The sequence below is a fragment of the Scatophagus argus genome, chromosome 15, assembly GCF_020382885.2.
Source record: "Scatophagus argus isolate fScaArg1 chromosome 15, fScaArg1.pri, whole genome shotgun sequence".
Lineage (NCBI taxonomy): Eukaryota > Metazoa > Chordata > Actinopteri > Scatophagidae > Scatophagus > Scatophagus argus.
Genome location: NC_058507.1, coordinates 12,829,181 through 12,845,378, shown reverse-complemented (window position 1 = coordinate 12,845,378; position 16,198 = coordinate 12,829,181). Strand labels below are relative to the sequence as shown.

Here is a 16,198-nt window from a genome sequence, read left to right as displayed (position 1 = left end):
AACTTTATGTAAACAGAAGCAGTCACTGTGAGGGCAGCAAGAGGGGAAAAATGCAGCTTTCTAATGTGATTGTTTGAGATGAAGTGTGCTCGAATTCTGTTCAGACAGCCTCTCTGGGGACTCTGATGATGCTGTAATTGAATAATGACGTGCTACTTCAGCCGGCAGATGGCTCCGAACATCTTAGTTGTCATGGCGTTGACCTTTCTGGCTTTCTGGCGGTCTTTTTCTGACTCTCCCTACAGGACCTGGTGTTGGAGCTGGTGTTTGGTTACCGTGGCAATGACTGCCGGAATAACGTGCACTACCTGAACGAGGGGGCAGACATCATCTACCACACGGCCTCAGTTGGCATCGTGCTCAACTTGACGACCTGTAAGTAAACAGAGCACAGCCTGGAAGACACTGTGAAGGCGTTATTATTAACTTCCTGAAAAGCAAACATAACATATGTATTTCATTTTGTATCTGTGTGTGGCGTGTCTGGGTGTGTTTGCGTGTGTGTGGGTTGTGTTTTCTCACAGCCTGCCAAAGTTTCTATGTAGAACACAGTGACGACATTCTGTGCCTGACAATCAATCAGCATCCCAAATTCCCCAACGTGGTGGCAACTGGCCAAGTAGGTATGTTTGTGAGAAGTTGACCTCCCGTGTCACCAGCCTCCACATTTTTCTCCCCTGTTGCCTGTGTTGTGCTTTGTGCAGGGGATTACAGTAGAAGACAAATGGCAGTTCTTCTCCTACAAGCATATATGTAGTTTAAAGCCACTAATGAGCAAAATTACCATTTTTGCATGCATGAATAGTCGTGGGATTGTCACACATGCTGCATTTCTGAGAGACAGACACATATAAGCAACCACATGCTGGCAGAAATTAAATGACAGAGGATTTGTGATAGCAAATCACTGCCTGTGATCATATTTTGTACAAGTACTAGAATTGTACAGAATTTTCTGTACATTACCTAAATATTTTGAGAACATAAGCTTTTGTTGATAGCAGGAACCACTATTGCTCAGAAAGTAATTCGTTGGTAAATAAATAAATTCGATTTTTTTTTTCTTTCTTTTTTTTTCAGGTGATACCGGTGACATGTCAGGTAAGAACGTTTCACAATTAGTCCTCATGTAAAACAGGAAACATGGTGTTAATACTTATTGACTGAAAATCTGTCGGGTTCAAGTCTCATTTACTTTATGTTACTGCCATCTACTGGACACTTGATTTGGAGGCTTCGCTGCTAGATTCTGTCACATTAAAAATTAATTCAGCAAACTAGGAAAGCGTAAAATCATGCCTATAGCTTTTCAGTTTCAGGGTTTTGAGGGAATTTGTAGAAAACCAGTAAACAAAGAAACCCAATGAGAAAATTTCATTTCTCATGTTTGTATATGGCACAAGGTTGGACGCAGGAAAAAAAGAAATGCTTTAATACTCGATAGATTTAGCCAAGTAATTACTTTTGTTTCTCTGTCCCTCAGCCACATCTCCGTCCATCCATGTGTGGGACGCCATGACCAAGCAGACGCTGTCAGTGCTACGCTGTTTCCACTCTGGTGGTGTTTGCTCTGTCAGCTTTAGTGCCACAGGAAAGCTGCTGCTATCTGTGGGCCTGGACCCCGAACACACCGTCACTATCTGGAAGTGGCAGGAAGGTAGAAGAAAATAATCTTCCCTTAAATGTTGACATTATTCTGGGGATTAGAAAGTCCCACCACAGCTAAATGATCAGGCTCTCATTGCTCTCTGCATTGTTTTTCAGGTGCCAAAGTGGCCAGTCGGATCGGTCACACCCAGAGGATCTTTGTGGCTGAATTTCGGCCGGACTCTGACACGCACTTTGTGTCTGTGGGAATCAAACATGTGCGTTTCTGGACGTTAGCTGGTAGAGCTTTACTCAGCAAAAAAGGTGTGCTGAGTTCCATTGAGGATGCCCGGATGCAGACTATGTTATCTGTAGCATTTGGAGCTGTAAGTGCCTTCCAACCAGTATAAGATGCACAGCCTATTAACTGATTCCAACTAACAAAAAAACTTTTTCTTGCTACATTTTGCATTTTCATAATTTCATTCTGCTAATATTTAAAGCTCATAAAATCCCAAACTGTCTGCTTAAATGTCCTGTGAATTGTTCTTGCATTGCTCGCTCTGCTCTCCTAGGCCACTAGATTAGTGCAGCTTTGTTTTCTTTTCAGAATAACTTGACATTTACAGGTACCATAAGTGGGGATGTGTGTGTGTGGAAGGAACACATTCTAGTAAGAATTGTGGCCAAAGCTCATACGGGCCCTGTGTTCACCATGTACACCACTCTGAGAGACGGCCTCATCGTCACCGGAGGCAAAGAAAGGCCGTAAGTGCTGCTCTGGTACATTTCAACACCAAATCAGCAACAGACGATGTAGCAGGGTTGGATGGTGATTTATCATATTATCTTCAATTCCTTTGGTTTTGTGATTGATTTTGTTGTCACTTTCTTTGTACATGCTATTATATACTTATTGGTATGACATTAATGTCAAACCATTAAAACTATATTCATATGAGAATGACGTGCACACATTTAAAGCTGTGAATGTCATCATATGTTTCCTCCACAGGTCAAAGGAGGGAGGCGCTCTGAAGCTCTGGGACCAGGAGCTGAAACGCTGCAGAGCCTTTCGGTTAGAAACCGGACAGATCATAGACTGTGTTCGCTCTGTGTGCAGGGGAAAGGTGGGCTACACATGACATTACGCTCTATAAAACAATCCAGCTAGTTCTCCTCATCTCATCTATATTATGTAACATTTTGTTTGCTGCTGTGTCAGGGTAAAATCCTCGTGGGGACCAGGAATGCAGAGATCATCGAGGTAGGAGAGAAGAACGCGGCGTGCAACATCTTGGTGAACGGACACATGGATGGACCTATCTGGGGCCTGGGCACCCACCCCTCCAGGGACGTGTTTCTGTCCGCGGCAGAAGATGGCACTGTGCGTCTGTGGGACATCCCAGAGAAGGTCAGCCATGTTACCTTCACCACCAGGAAGTGCTGAGTCTACCCATCTCTATCTCATTTCTTCTCAATACCTCCATATTTCTAGCTAGATGTTCACTGTTGCTTCTTTTAATGGAAATTAACATACCCCCCCCCCTCCTATTAATAAAAAAAAAAACCAAAAAAACATGTTAATAACAACTGTGTGCTGATCTTGGCTGACCTTGTGGGGAAAACAGAAGATGCTGAATAAGGTGAACCTGGGCCACCCAGCACGTACCATCAGCTACAGTCCCGAAGGAGACATGGTGGCCATCGGCATGAAAAATGGGGAGTTCATCATCCTGCTGGTTGCCTCGCTCAAAATCTGGGGCAAGAAGAGAGACCGGCGATCTCCTATCCAGGATATTCGGTAATCATAGTAGAGTATGGCTCATTGTGAGCTGTCCAGTTAAAACACACTCGGTACCCCTTTGGCAAAAACATGTGGGCCCTCCAGGGAATCATAAGCCATAAATCAGCCCACTTTCAATCAGTTTTAATGTATTTTTATTCATCTGTTTATTTACGTGTTCATTTTTATATTAAAAGTCAGTGAATAATCAATTGAAAAATATCATAATAAATATTTGTGTTAAGAAAGTGACTTGAGTCGGGACATGTTAAAGTAAAATGCGGCAGAACACTCGCCTCTTCTAACATTGCACGTCTTCTTTTTTTACAGGTTCAGTCCAAATTCTCGTTACTTGGCTGTAGGTTCTACAGAGAGTGCGGTCGACTTCTACGACCTGACGCTCGGCCCGCAGCTGAACCGCATCAACTGCTGCAGGGACATCCCCAGCTTCGTGATGCAGATGGACTTTTCTGCTGACAACTCATATGTCCAGGTAAACACTGTGTGAGGGTTCAGCAACTTTGCAGTGAGGGGGCATGTTGGTCTCACACACTGCTTGGCTGTATGATCCCTGACCTCTGATGCCTTGAAACAGATATCCACAGGGGCTTACAAACGACTCGTGTACGAGGTGCCGTCTGGTAAGCAGGTCACAGAGCAGTCCCAAATTGACAGGATTACCTGGGCCACCTGGACAAGGTGAGGGTGTTCAGACTGACAGATGTACGTTGGAAAGGTAACAGCAATGTATGAGCCAAAAATGGAATTGCTTTCATTCTGTATCCAGTGTCCTTGGGGAAGAGGTCGTGGGGATCTGGTCCCGCAACACCGACAAAGCAGACGTCACCTGTGCCTGTGTGTCCCACTCAGGCCTTAACATCGTCACAGGCGATGACTTTGGAATGGTAAAGCTGTTTGACTTTCCATGTCCAGAAAAGTTTGTAAGTATGATTACAAAATATTATTACTGCTGTATGTTACTTTGCCTGTGTTTTTGATTATTATGACAGTAATATTTACACGTGTGGAAATTTTCCCTTCACCTCTCTGAGCTAAGTTTAGATCACAAAGCCACTATGTGTAGAATTTAAAAATTCCATACTTTGACGATGCCCAGTGATGGTATCAAAAGTGAATCTGACCAGGGAACACTGAGATGAATGGACTCAAAACACACAATTTATGCACCAGTGTTCATCAGAATTATGGCATTTGTCTACAGATACATGCAGTTATGTACATAGTGGCTTTCAAGATATTTTTTTTATGTATCAGTCATAAAATGATCACAATTTTCAACTGGTGACATACACTTAACATTCTTTTCAATTAATGAAAACTCATTTTGACAGAACTGTGTGATGAGTGATGTTTGGCACAGTGGTGTAAAGAATACTCAGCTCTTTTACTTAAACAAAAGTAGTGAGTGTAGAAATACAAGTATGTTTTGTTTATTTCTTTTTTGCAGAATGGCTCATTTCAGAATCGTGTGTAATATCTAACAGTTACTGAGTAATCTTTACATCACTCTAATGTTGCAGGTGGGGTTTGTTTTTCACCATACAGATATACTGCAGGGTAGCTTGTGAGTTTCACTACAGGATCAGTAAAGGCTTATCTTTATCCACAATAATACGTCCCAATTTATTTGTTGATTATATCTTGTATTATTCATCTGAATTTGTACCTAGTATTGGAATGTATCTAATAAATGAATTGGATAAAAATTTTCCCTAAACTGTAGTGTAATAGTATAAAAATGAAAGTATAAAGTAACATAAAGTGAAGTACCTCAAAATTGTACTTAAGTACAATGCATGAGTTAAGGTACTTTGTTATATTTCACCACTGGTTCTGCTGGACATGACAATTTTATATCATGTTGTAACTGGAACTGTCACACACCCTGACATTTCTTTGTGCTGTAATATGTTACAAATACTGTATGTCTGCGTCTGTCTGTGGTATTACATGACCACACCTAATAACAAAGCCACTTGATAGGTGTATCTGTTGATGGATGCCATGGATGATGATGATGATGATGTGTGTGGTCTGTTTTAGGCCAAACATAAACGTTTTCTGGGCCATTCTGCTCACCTGACCAACGTACGCTTCACTAATGGAGATCGCTTCGTCGTTAGCTCCGGTGGAGATGATAGAAGGTAAGACTGGCATTCAAAATAACAACACAGTTTACAAATGATATGACAATCTAATATTAAATGTTGCATCATTTCCTCTATCTCCTCTGCAGCCTCTTTGTGTGGAGGTGTGTCCATGCCCCTCACTGAGGACCACACCTGGACCATTCTGCCCAACAGAGTCTGGGTGTCTCGTGGCATGGCTGTCCAGAGAGAAGATTCTTTCTACAGGACTTAAATGAAGAGGAGGAGGACAAACCTGGAATGCTTAGAGTCAGAGTGGTGGTCTGACTTCCTGCCTCAAAAGTTGTTGCATGCATTTGTGAGAGGCTCATTTTCATCACACCATCAGTTCCAATTGTGAACACAGGTGGAGGGAGCACAGCTATGCTCTCACGACATCACATCATCGGTGGAAAAAAAAGAAGAGAAAAGCATCTGATAGAACATGTGCATATCATTTCAGTGACCTTTTTTTTTTTTTTTTTTTGAGAATGAGCGTATCTGTGTGCATGTCCCAAACGGGACATTTGCTACTTGGCAGATCTATGAAATTGTGTCACTGAAAATGCCATTTTTTTAAATCATGTAGCAAACTGAATTCGCCTTAATCTGAGTGTCCAACTGATGAAGGTTTGGATTCTTTTTGTATTATGTTGGTTTTATTTCTTTTTTTTTTGATCATGTCATCATTTGTTCTGATTTTACTGGTAATTCCAAATCCTGTGGCCTTCCTCCTGAATGTAACATCCACTGTTATGTTCTGGATGTCAGCATGCCAAAGCATACTATGCACTGTACACCTGACCTGGTCACTGTGTTACCCTGATGGTTCATTTATGGTTTGTTTCTGTGGTTGTGTTGTTGACTGGTTGACCTCAAACCTCCCTCAGCAGTGTTCCCCTCATGACATGTTAACGTGTGCATTCTTGTTTGAGGATTTGTTTGTGGTTAGTGGGTGTGCATGGCTTACTGGAAGACAATCCATCCGAACCAAATTCCTCAGAAAACAAAAGGAACAGTTGTAAATTGAAGTTTTAATGCACTGTTGCAATTCTTTCGGTCACTTCTCGGTGTGCTGCTAAGTATAAATGTCACATTTTCATGAATATGAATGGTGTGACTTTTTTCAACAGTAAGTTAATGTTTTGTGTAATCAGATATATTGCTTAAATGGAATGTTTTATCAGAGAGAAAATATGAAAAGTGCAAATGATTTTGCTCCTACCTACAGACTAACTATAAAAAAATGTTGCTGCATATTTTGATTTACATTCTACCAGTGTAAATATCATTTGTACATATTCTTTTTGTATATTTTTTGTGAGATGTTTCTTAAATTCCACTTTAATAAAAAAAAAAAGGCAACTATGAATTTGAGTTTTACACTTTGAATAACATGACCAATTAACAATGCAGAAGAAGGAACACATGGAAGACACAAGTGTTCATCTGATGTGTCAAAATATCAATTTGCATCTATTAAACTGAAATAACTGAAGATATAAATACTTTAAATTCACTCGGTTTTATTTTAGATGAAACAAATATAATAAAGCTTAGCTTTTTCACAGATAGGATCTATTTACATATTTTACACACAAAGGCATATCTAAGCACTGAATACTCAGCCACTTCAACTGAGCCTTTGTTCATTTAAATACACGACAAACTGCAGTTTAATGTTGTGAACTCAGTGAGCATTCTTGACTTCATTGTCAGCAAAATAGTGCAACAATTAAAATATCCCGCTTTTCAGTCAGTTCAAAGAGTTTCACACCTAAAAGAAAACACATTTTTCAAGGAAAAGGATTTCCTACCAGTATGTGACACTAGATGTTGTTATTAATAAACTGAAGTAGGAATTCCAATATCAGATATTGTCTGATATAACAACTCAAGTTACCAGTTTATTAGGTACACATGTATTGTTAAAGCCAGTCCCACATAATCAACCTGCAACAACTTCTATCTATGTGTAGCTTATAATGTTCAGTTTTAGTTGACACTGTGTCACACACAGACTGAAGAATTTCTGTTGTGATTATTAATCTGAAAAAGGAAGAATGCATTATATTAGGAAGTGTCTCTAACATTCCGATAAACTGGAAATCGGCTCATATTTTGACAGAGAAGGAGCTGCCACAGGAGCAGCCATGATCAGCTTGGGGATTCTTCAGCACTTGGAAGGTGGAGCGGATCAGCTCCTGGGTGAAGTCTACTGTGGCTCCTTTCACGAACTCCAGGCTGTCCTGATCAACGATAACACCCACCCCTCCCTGCTCAAACACTCTGAAACAGACAGAGCAGAGTCGAGGCAGGACAGAACAGATTTCATTAATAGACAATGTGGAAAAAAATAGGGCTGTGTAAAACAATACCTTCAAAGCTTAACTACTGGTAGTTTACCTGTCATCTTCAGTCTTGGTATTCACAACAGAAAATTTATACTGGAACCCAGAGCAGCCACCTCCCTCCACATGTATTCTAAGGTACTCGCCCTTCTCCATAATTTCACTCAGTCTCTGGATTAAGTGGGGCATAAGAGGATGAGATTTCACAAAAATATTAACACCATCACAAAAATATATCGACACCTGCAAAGTATCTTTTTTGAGTCCATACTGAAGCGGTCTCATGTGTAGTTTCAGCTTCCTCAGCTTTCCATACATGTATAGAACGTCAAACTTATCATTTAAATTGGCTTTTCAGACACGAGGAGAGCATGATGCTTATTGATAGGTGGCTTGCTGACCTTCACACATGACTCGGTGAGGTGTACTTTATCTTCAGGTGGACCTGACTCAGCTAGTTTCTCCTGCGCTGAAGAGCTGCTGAAACGCTGAATCCCCACTGTATAACGGAGCAGACGGGTTTCAGGAACCCGGTGTGACTGCTGGCTCACATTGAGGGTGTTCACAAGAGCAGAAGCCCTGCAAAACATTGACGTTAGATAGCAATTCAGGAGATAAATTTGTACCGTTACTGACCCTACTGCTTAAGTTACCCAATAGTAGCATTAAGGCTAGCTTGCTAACTACCGGTCACAAATTGAACGCAGAGCTTATTTTTTGCTCCAAAGCGGGTGTTTAAAGATTAAGTTTTGAGTCAGAGAGATCACTAAGGACGTACGGCAAATTAACTTTACCTGGCAAGGCGCAATACTTTTGACTTTGACGCAGTTATCACGGCTCCTCTCACGAATGACATCTTCCATAACAAATGTGAGTAGGCTCCTCCTCCAACCTTTCGACGAGAAACATATCCCGTTCTTATTGGATAAAATGGTTGTCTGTCAAAGAGAACGCCCCGAAAATACGGCTATTTGATTGGTCAATTTACTTGCTAATCTTAAAGTATTCCAGTTGTGTCCCGGATGTATTTGTGGCGCTAGCAAAGGGCTGTGGTGCTACATACCTTTGTTTTGTGTCTCTGCAAGAGCTCTCGTAGAGTACATGCCGTCCTAGTATGATCCATAACACTGAGATTTAAACTATGGTTTAGATTACACATGACTTCGTTGGTGTTGTTCTGCTTGAGGTTTTGATCGGCCAATTGTATCACAGAAGGCGGGGTCACCACGCTGAGGAGGTTTCCTGACAGGCTACATCTCTACCTATAAACCACCCTGTGCTAATAAATAGGCGTAACAGCGATTGCACAGGGAAATAAACTGAGCTCGGTGGTCTACGCGTTGTAAGCAGACGGAAACGTTCAAAGGTATCGTTAGTTTATTCACATTTCCTTGTACTTCTCCTATTCTGAACTATTTAGGAGATTCACTGTGTTTGTGTTGTTTACCGTAGTGCCAGAAAGTCGAAGAGAATGTCTTCTTTGTTCTGTTTAACTTTTAATCATTGCTACACTCGGCACAAGTGGGCAGTCATATGATTTAGCCTTTCCGCTGACTGCTAGAAGTCAGGGTGATAAGTTTACTTCTGTTACGAAACTGATATTTCCTCATTTTAGGGACACAACACTCAACGGGAAACATGGGTGTCCGCACTTTCATCGTTTTGTTCTGTTTAATGGGATTCACCTGTGCGGAGATGGTGAAATTCTTGGATTGCGGTAAGTTTCACTTGACCGTTTAAATGAGAAGATTTACTTCTCTGCATGTTAAATCGTTGACTTTGAGGTACAGTTTAGATCTCGTAAACACTTTTCCCAAAACCCAAATGAGAACAGAGAAATACTTAGTGACTTGTCCTTTCCTGATACCATGTAGTGTCAGAAAATGTGAAACTGTGTTAACCAGGACAGAAAGTGATGTATCCTCATGACTAGATTTGTCTCGCAGATAGTTAAAAATTACAGCTGCGTAAAAGTCTTAAATTTGTAAAGTAGAAAATGTCAAAAGTTTTGCTTTACCAAAATTGACTGTTTGTAAATCGTCACATTTTTTAAAGAAGGGTCGTAACTGAAGTGGCAGCAGTATACTGACTTTTATTCTTTTAGAATTGGGTCAAGTTAAAAAAATAAATAAAATAAAATTAATGAAAAATACTGCATCCTATACTTCCCTCAATTCATCGCACCAGTTTCTTTCATTAGACTTGCATGATGATCTCATCAGGGTTGGACTTGAAAAAGTCATCACCATAACCAAAAAGGAATTCATTACTCACTGACATATGATCTTAAACTACACAGCCAAAATCAGCATATTTTTAAAATTGGGTCATTTAATGAAGGTAATCAAAAAACAATGGCGATACTAGAAATGAATGAGATCCCAGATTACTTTAGATTATGACTTGTGAAAGAATTTTACTTTCCGTTACATTTAGACAAGAGTTCGAGCAGACTACATTTTGTTGTTTTTGTTTGGCATTCTGTGCAAGTACACAGAGAACATGTCTGCTTATATATATATATATATATATATATATATATATATATATATATTCCCATTTCTCTCTTCAGGCTCCACAACTGGCAAAGTGGCCTCAGTGGACATCAGTCCTTGTCCCAGTCAGCCATGCCAGCTACACAAAGGACAGGCCTACAGTGTCAATGTGACATTCAACAGTGGTAAGCGTGGGAAGAGGGAGGAGTACATCTCTTTAGAATTGCGTTTCCCAACAGCTGGAAAAGAAATATTTAAGTTTTGATCTTGCTGTAATATTTAATCTGTCATAGGTGTGGAGAGCCAGACAAGCAAGGCATTGGTTCACGGTATTATTGCTGGAGTTGCCATCCCCTTTCCCATTCCCATCGAGGATGGCTGCCAGTCTGGAATCCACTGTCCCATCCAGAAGCAGCAGAGCTATCACTATGTAAACTCCCTTCCTGTCAAGTCTGGGTATCCCTCCGTAAGTACCACACATGACATGGACAATGGTATTTTAAGGAGTTTTTAATGTAATGTTGCCAAATTACTACAACTAGGCAGAAGTCTGTTGCAGTTCAGTCTCTAGTTCTCATTTCTATACTATATCCAAACATGACAAATCTACATTTTTTTAATTAATTTTTTTATGCAAAATACTAAATTGAGGAAATTTACTTTTGATTATTGGAAAGGTATTCAGGTTCTTAAAGTACAATTTTCTTTTTATAAAGCATTACAAATGAATAAATTTACTTGGTCAGATCCCACCAGTGAAAATCAGGTTTGTTGTTCAGATTCTTGATCTTTAGTGATCTCTAATCACCCATAAGACACACATCTGGACCAATAACGAGATGTGTCAGTGTTGCATATCCCTAATGTATGTATAAAATGAACTACATATCTGTGTGTGGATGCTCAGTTGATTGAAATGGATGCCCTTTTTTCACTCGCTCGTACTTTTTTTTAAAAAAAACATGTAAACAATGGAAAGCACACCTTATTCACTGAGCTCTTCTGTATTTCTAGATAAAGCTGGTTGTGGAGTGGGAACTGAAAGACGACAACAGCAAGGACCTGTTCTGCATCAGGTTCCCAGTTCAGATTGTGAGCTAGACTAGCAAATGTACCTCTGACTGACAAGTGTTTTAAAGGGATTCAGCTTTGTCTAAAAACTTGAAGAAGAATGGAAATAACTAGTTTAAGATCTCATTTTATTCATTAATCAAAATGATTTTAAGATGTGTCTTTCATTAGTATGCAAGACTTTGCCGCACATGCACACCTTGAATCCCACTGAAATAAATGGCTGTTTTTTTGCTGTGGTCTTCCTAACAGTCAGTTTTAAGGGTAGTGAAATTATGAGGTTAATTTCGATGTCAATGATCTTGGGCTCCATTCCACTACTGTGCAAATGTCTCGTCTTACTATTTGCGATATATTCCAGAGAAGGTACATACCATACTTTGTCTCTACTAAACCTTTTGTAATATTTCTTACTGACCTTGTACTACTGTAAAACATGGAATTGAAAAATAAAATTCTAATAAAGAGATCTAATATGTAACAATCTGTCCATGTATGTGTCAGAGATTTGAAAATTTGTTTTCACAAAATTTAGGGTTGAAAGGACCATAAGGAAATTTTAAATTTACCTAAATGTATTTGTCAGACATGTCATGATGCTCTGGCTCAAGTAGGCAAATGTTGATTTACCTCACGGCATGTTTTTCTTGATCCAAATTAAGTCTGGCCTGCTGTGAGACTAAACAGCTGCTAAAACCTCACATATTGTTACCAATGAGAGACAAAAAGGAAGATGCATGTAATTCTGACAATTTATTGGTCTGAGCAAAGGCCAGCAGCAAGGTATAACTGTATGAATGCCAAGGAAACAAATTGAAGATTTAATACTGAAGCAGGCTCATAACTAGGTCACTTGTACAATAAACCACTACAAAAAATATATTTAAACCTCCACAAGGATAGCTTCTTTCACAGCAAAAGTTTTAAATGCAAGCTTGAGTTGCAATGCACTGTGCTGCATGGAGAGGAAATAAAAAATATATCCAAATACAATTAACCTGATCATTTGTATTGTACTGGCTTTTTAACCGGTGTCCCTAAATGTTGTGAACTTGCAACCTGTCCAGGGTTTCTCTGCCTGTCATCCAAAGTTGGCTGAAACAGACAACGTTCCCTCGACACACTCCAGACGATGGTAAAGATAATGGATGGATGTTTTTGACATTGTTATCCATGGGACAGGACGGCCCCACAAAATCTTTGTCAGCACAAAAACTTTTTTTTTTGTACTTTTCTAACCAAAAAGTAGTGATTAAGGCATTATATGACTCAATAAAATAGCTTTGGCTCCTTCACTGAGACACCTGCTGAATAAGAACTAGTTGGACATATTGAATCAGGTATCAGGTCACAGCTTACGTACAAGCAAAGCTGCAGAGAAAACTGGTTCAATAATTCACACAACTTGCTGCTTCTTTCTCAGAGCATTTTGATGAGTACAAAAGGTGCAAAATCCTCAAATACTGCACAGTTACAAGTTTGTAACATGTGGAAGTGGGACAATCTTTCCACAGTAAAGTCAACAACACAGTGTTGCAACAGAGCCCATACAGCCAGTCCCCATGAAGTCATTCAATGATATGAACAACAGAACAAAGCAAAGTTGATAGGGCAGAGTAGCCCTTATTTTAGTGGTAGCTAGGCAGGTGGACGTCACAGAATAAGCTATATTTGAGCAGGCTTGGTTATTATAGGCTCACATCCAAATTCACCCACAACCTCTCAAACTCCATTCCACTTGTACAACTTCAGCAGCATGTTGGTCCTTATTTTTTTTTTATTGTCCATTTTGCTTCAGTCTCTCAAGCCGCTGGAGCAAAGCATTCCCAAAGGCTTCTCTGTAACCCGGGCTCAGCGTGTCCAGAAGTGAGTAAACAGTCTCATGATACTGGGTGCTCAAATCCTCGTCTACTTGATCGAAGGCATAGCCGACCACCTGTGTGGGAGAGTGATTAATAATAGTCAAAACATGCACACATTGAGTAATAAAGCAAGAAACCAGTGTGTCACTTTTAGTGCACCTTACCCTTAGTCCTGCCTCTGTGAGCTCCAGACAGTACCGATTCCCCTCTCTTGTTTCTACATTTATGTAGGCCACATCTGACGCACAGTTGAGACTTTGTGACACATGCATTTCAGAGACGGCAAAAAGTACATCGTTGACCACTGCTTCTGCCTCCAATCTCATGTCCTTGACGTCACCAAGCACAACACAGTCCTCATCAAATGAAGAGATGATGGATTCCTCGGGCTGGCAGTCTATCTCCATCCCCTATAACAGAACAACATTATTGACTCAGCTGAAGCCCAGATGTTACTGTCTGCCATTAAAACTTGCTGACTGACACAATAATAGAAAGACTTCTTCATGTCTGCAATCACACATCAGAAACCCTGCAGTTAACTAGAACTGTGTCAGCCCTTGACTGTCATGGCAACAAGCTATAATGTTTGGATTTAACACACCTGTAAAATATAATCTGTACTGAGATAACAGTAGAGTAACAGAAAGTCTTTTAAACTACACCTGGAACATCTGGTCATAAACCTTTAAAAATATAAACCTGTCAAGTTTTAAGTAGCATTACAGCATTAGAAGGGTTGTTGTTCAGCTGCAGTGAAGGTATACTCCAACATGTTTCCCATTCCCTAAAGAAAAAATCACAACTGAAACCAACATGTATCTGATTTTTCTGTGAACTCTATTTTTTTAGTGCACAGTGGGCTATTTTTAATGTGTAACATAATTTACAAGTAGTTGTTTGTGTGAGAAAAAGTAAAAAAAAACAAACAAACAAAAAAAACAATGTCTCAACTTGCACAAAAATAATCCTCCTCAATCATCACTTACAACCCAACAGAAGTGTGTGACCCTGCCCTCTGCCTGTATTTTCTTATTTTCATATTATTCCTCTGCGTTCAGGATGTCAAAACGATTCTAGAAAAAGACAGCTGACAACCAGCAAATCCTAAACGATATACTTATAACCGATATGGTATGATGTCGTAAACCTCCTAATGAACTAAATATAGTCACTTTAAGTAAGGTAACATTACACAAACGTCAAGCAGATGAATGGACATTTCCCAACTATTCAACAACAACAAGGGAGAAAAGACAGACGCTTCATTCTTCCACTAAACAAAGCTGGCTTTTACTTGGTTTAGCTGTGATTCATCAGGGCACAGCATCTCCAAAACGTCCAACATGTTCCCAGAGATGAAGACCAATGTTGTCTCCAGTGCTTCTCAATGCTGAGTTGGCCCAGGTCTTTTGTTTCATCCTACAAATGCTTTGAGCTATTCAGAACTAAGGGCTGTATGCCCTGCTGTGGTGATGTAAATTCCAGTTTATGAATCTGTTGCTTTCACTCCTTAGCACTGGTGCATTTGTTAAACAAGCCGAATCTTGTTTGCCCCATTTATGTCATGAAGCATGCTGTTGTTTATTCTCATATAAGAGTTTATCCCGTTTGTCAGCTGTGGTCTCCTCTTTCACATTTGGCTTAGACATCATCCACTCTGCTGGCTGACAATAAGCCCATGGTAACCACTGATTGTAGACAACCATACCTTGTGGACGTCTATCTGATGTGGATGTTACAGTTGAAACAAAGCTGATCCATCATTTTATATGGGAAAAGAAAGTATTTTTGATGCTTGTTCCTTTGTAATTGTATATTAAACCTACACACGGTGCCAGTAAAGGTAGACTCCCAAGTTGTCTGAACCACCAACAAAATGTTACAACAGATTACAATTTTTAGAATTAGATTAGGCGTTTAATAATTAGATAACAGACCTTTGTAATTTCTTATGTTTTCTAGACTGAGTCCTTAATGCTGTATTGGGCTAATTAACAAATGGACAGATTAAACCATAAGTTCTTGTACTTTCTTTCCTGTGCTGTCAACGATTGTCACTCAATGTCGTTGCACATTGTGCAATTACAATGAAGGCATTCATTCATTCACGAACTGTAGTGAGGTAGAGGTATGAAGTAGCATGAAATGGAAATACTCAGGTACCTCAAATTCGTACTGAAATGCAGTACTTTACTAATATACTTAGTTACTTTGCATCACGGCTAGTGTTAAACGTATACTACTGCCCGCGTTAATATACTAACGTTAACGAAACATGTTAATTCAGACAATTTAAAAGAACAGACGTCACAGCGATATTTTGTGGACTCTGAGTGGCCTTCTTGTGTAGCCGTCTGATGAAAAACATGTCTGGTTACTGTTCCTGCACACATCATAGTGCTGTATCAATGCGCGAGTTTCGTGCAAACGTTATAATTCACCCAATTCATATACCGGTAGTTATCTAGATCTAATTTACTACAGCAGACTTAGACGGCTAACATTACTTATGCTACATGTTGGGATAAACTCTGGGGAAACAAAGCCCCAGCACTGGTTAACGATAGCAAAATAACCGGTCGCTCTGTTTGCCATAAACGTATCCAGCCACTGTTTATATATAAAATGCACCTGTTACACATAATTTAAAAATAAATGCTAATCGCATTTTTTGATCTGATTATGTGACAATAATCATTTCTAACCTAACTGCGTTCATTTTTCCTCACCTCCTCGCTGGTTGTGTTCTTCCGGCTTGTGGAAGCTTCCAGCCCACTCGGAGCTCTCCGTAGAAAAGGTTCAGTCGAATGTGCGTCAACTAACGTTACACAGATAACGATTGAGGCTCAAATTTGTGTACATCCGTAAACTGAAGTCATAGTATCGTTTACCATGC

General features: G+C 39.8%; 4 protein-coding genes across 14 annotated transcripts in view; 2 read left to right on the top strand and 2 right to left on the bottom strand.

Annotated features, from left to right (window-relative positions):
• The window catches only part of eml5 (EMAP like 5), a 36,080-nt gene extending 30,079 nt beyond the window's left edge, over window positions 1-6,001 (top strand). For 3 of the 9 annotated variants that reach the window (XM_046412930.1, XM_046412929.1, XM_046412928.1), the window contains 14 exons: window positions 246-375; window positions 525-623; window positions 1,081-1,101; window positions 1,484-1,657; window positions 1,765-1,973; window positions 2,198-2,355; window positions 2,603-2,717; window positions 2,813-3,001; window positions 3,219-3,391; window positions 3,704-3,866; window positions 3,969-4,072; window positions 4,161-4,314; window positions 5,438-5,538; window positions 5,631-6,001. In XM_046412930.1, the coding sequence (XP_046268886.1) occupies window positions 246-375; window positions 525-623; window positions 1,081-1,101; window positions 1,484-1,657; window positions 1,765-1,973; window positions 2,198-2,355; window positions 2,603-2,717; window positions 2,813-3,001; window positions 3,219-3,391; window positions 3,704-3,866; window positions 3,969-4,072; window positions 4,161-4,314; window positions 5,438-5,538; window positions 5,631-5,667 (1,827 nt within the window). In that variant the 3' untranslated portion in view covers window positions 5,668-6,001. Of the gene's footprint in view, window positions 1-245; window positions 376-524; window positions 624-1,080; window positions 1,102-1,483; window positions 1,658-1,764; window positions 1,974-2,197; window positions 2,356-2,602; window positions 2,718-2,812; window positions 3,002-3,218; window positions 3,392-3,703; window positions 3,867-3,968; window positions 4,073-4,160; window positions 4,315-5,437; window positions 5,539-5,630 lie in introns of those variants that run through there. The other 6 variants (XR_006845415.1, XR_006845413.1, XR_006845414.1 and 3 more) reach the window with 4 other exon arrangements.
• A 1,025-nt stretch (window positions 6,002-7,026) lies between these two features.
• isca2 (iron-sulfur cluster assembly 2) lies at window positions 7,027-8,813 on the bottom strand. Its single transcript, XM_046412940.1, has 4 exons — window positions 8,666-8,813; window positions 8,273-8,450; window positions 7,927-8,042; window positions 7,027-7,809 (listed from the first exon to the last, which is right to left on the bottom strand). The coding sequence occupies exons 1-4, from the start codon at window positions 8,725-8,727 to the stop codon at window positions 7,635-7,637; spliced, it is 531 nt and encodes a 176-aa protein (XP_046268896.1). The 5' UTR covers window positions 8,728-8,813; the 3' UTR covers window positions 7,027-7,634.
• A 133-nt stretch (window positions 8,814-8,946) lies between these two features.
• Window positions 8,947-11,918, top strand: LOC124071896 (NPC intracellular cholesterol transporter 2-like). Its single transcript, XM_046412941.1, has 5 exons — window positions 8,947-9,237; window positions 9,487-9,588; window positions 10,444-10,551; window positions 10,660-10,832; window positions 11,381-11,918. Exons 2-5 carry the CDS (start codon window positions 9,510-9,512, stop codon window positions 11,465-11,467), a joined length of 447 nt encoding a protein of 148 aa, XP_046268897.1. The 5' UTR covers window positions 8,947-9,237; window positions 9,487-9,509; the 3' UTR covers window positions 11,468-11,918.
• Window positions 11,919-12,177: 259 nt separating this feature from the next.
• On the bottom strand, window positions 12,178-16,167 carry LOC124071898 (gsk3b interacting protein). 3 transcript variants are annotated; one of them, XM_046412942.1, is made up of 3 exons: window positions 16,032-16,167; window positions 13,464-13,709; window positions 12,178-13,373 (listed from the first exon to the last, which is right to left on the bottom strand). In XM_046412942.1, exons 2-3 carry the CDS (start codon window positions 13,704-13,706, stop codon window positions 13,215-13,217), a joined length of 402 nt encoding a protein of 133 aa, XP_046268898.1. In that variant the 5' UTR covers window positions 13,707-13,709; window positions 16,032-16,167; the 3' UTR covers window positions 12,178-13,214. The 3 variants fall into 3 exon arrangements, with proteins under 3 accessions (XP_046268898.1, XP_046268899.1, XP_046268900.1); XM_046412943.1 differs by having other exon boundaries at window positions 16,008-16,130; XM_046412944.1 differs by lacking the exon at window positions 16,032-16,167 and adding an exon at window positions 14,026-14,078.
• Between the last annotated feature and the right edge of the window lie 31 nt (window positions 16,168-16,198).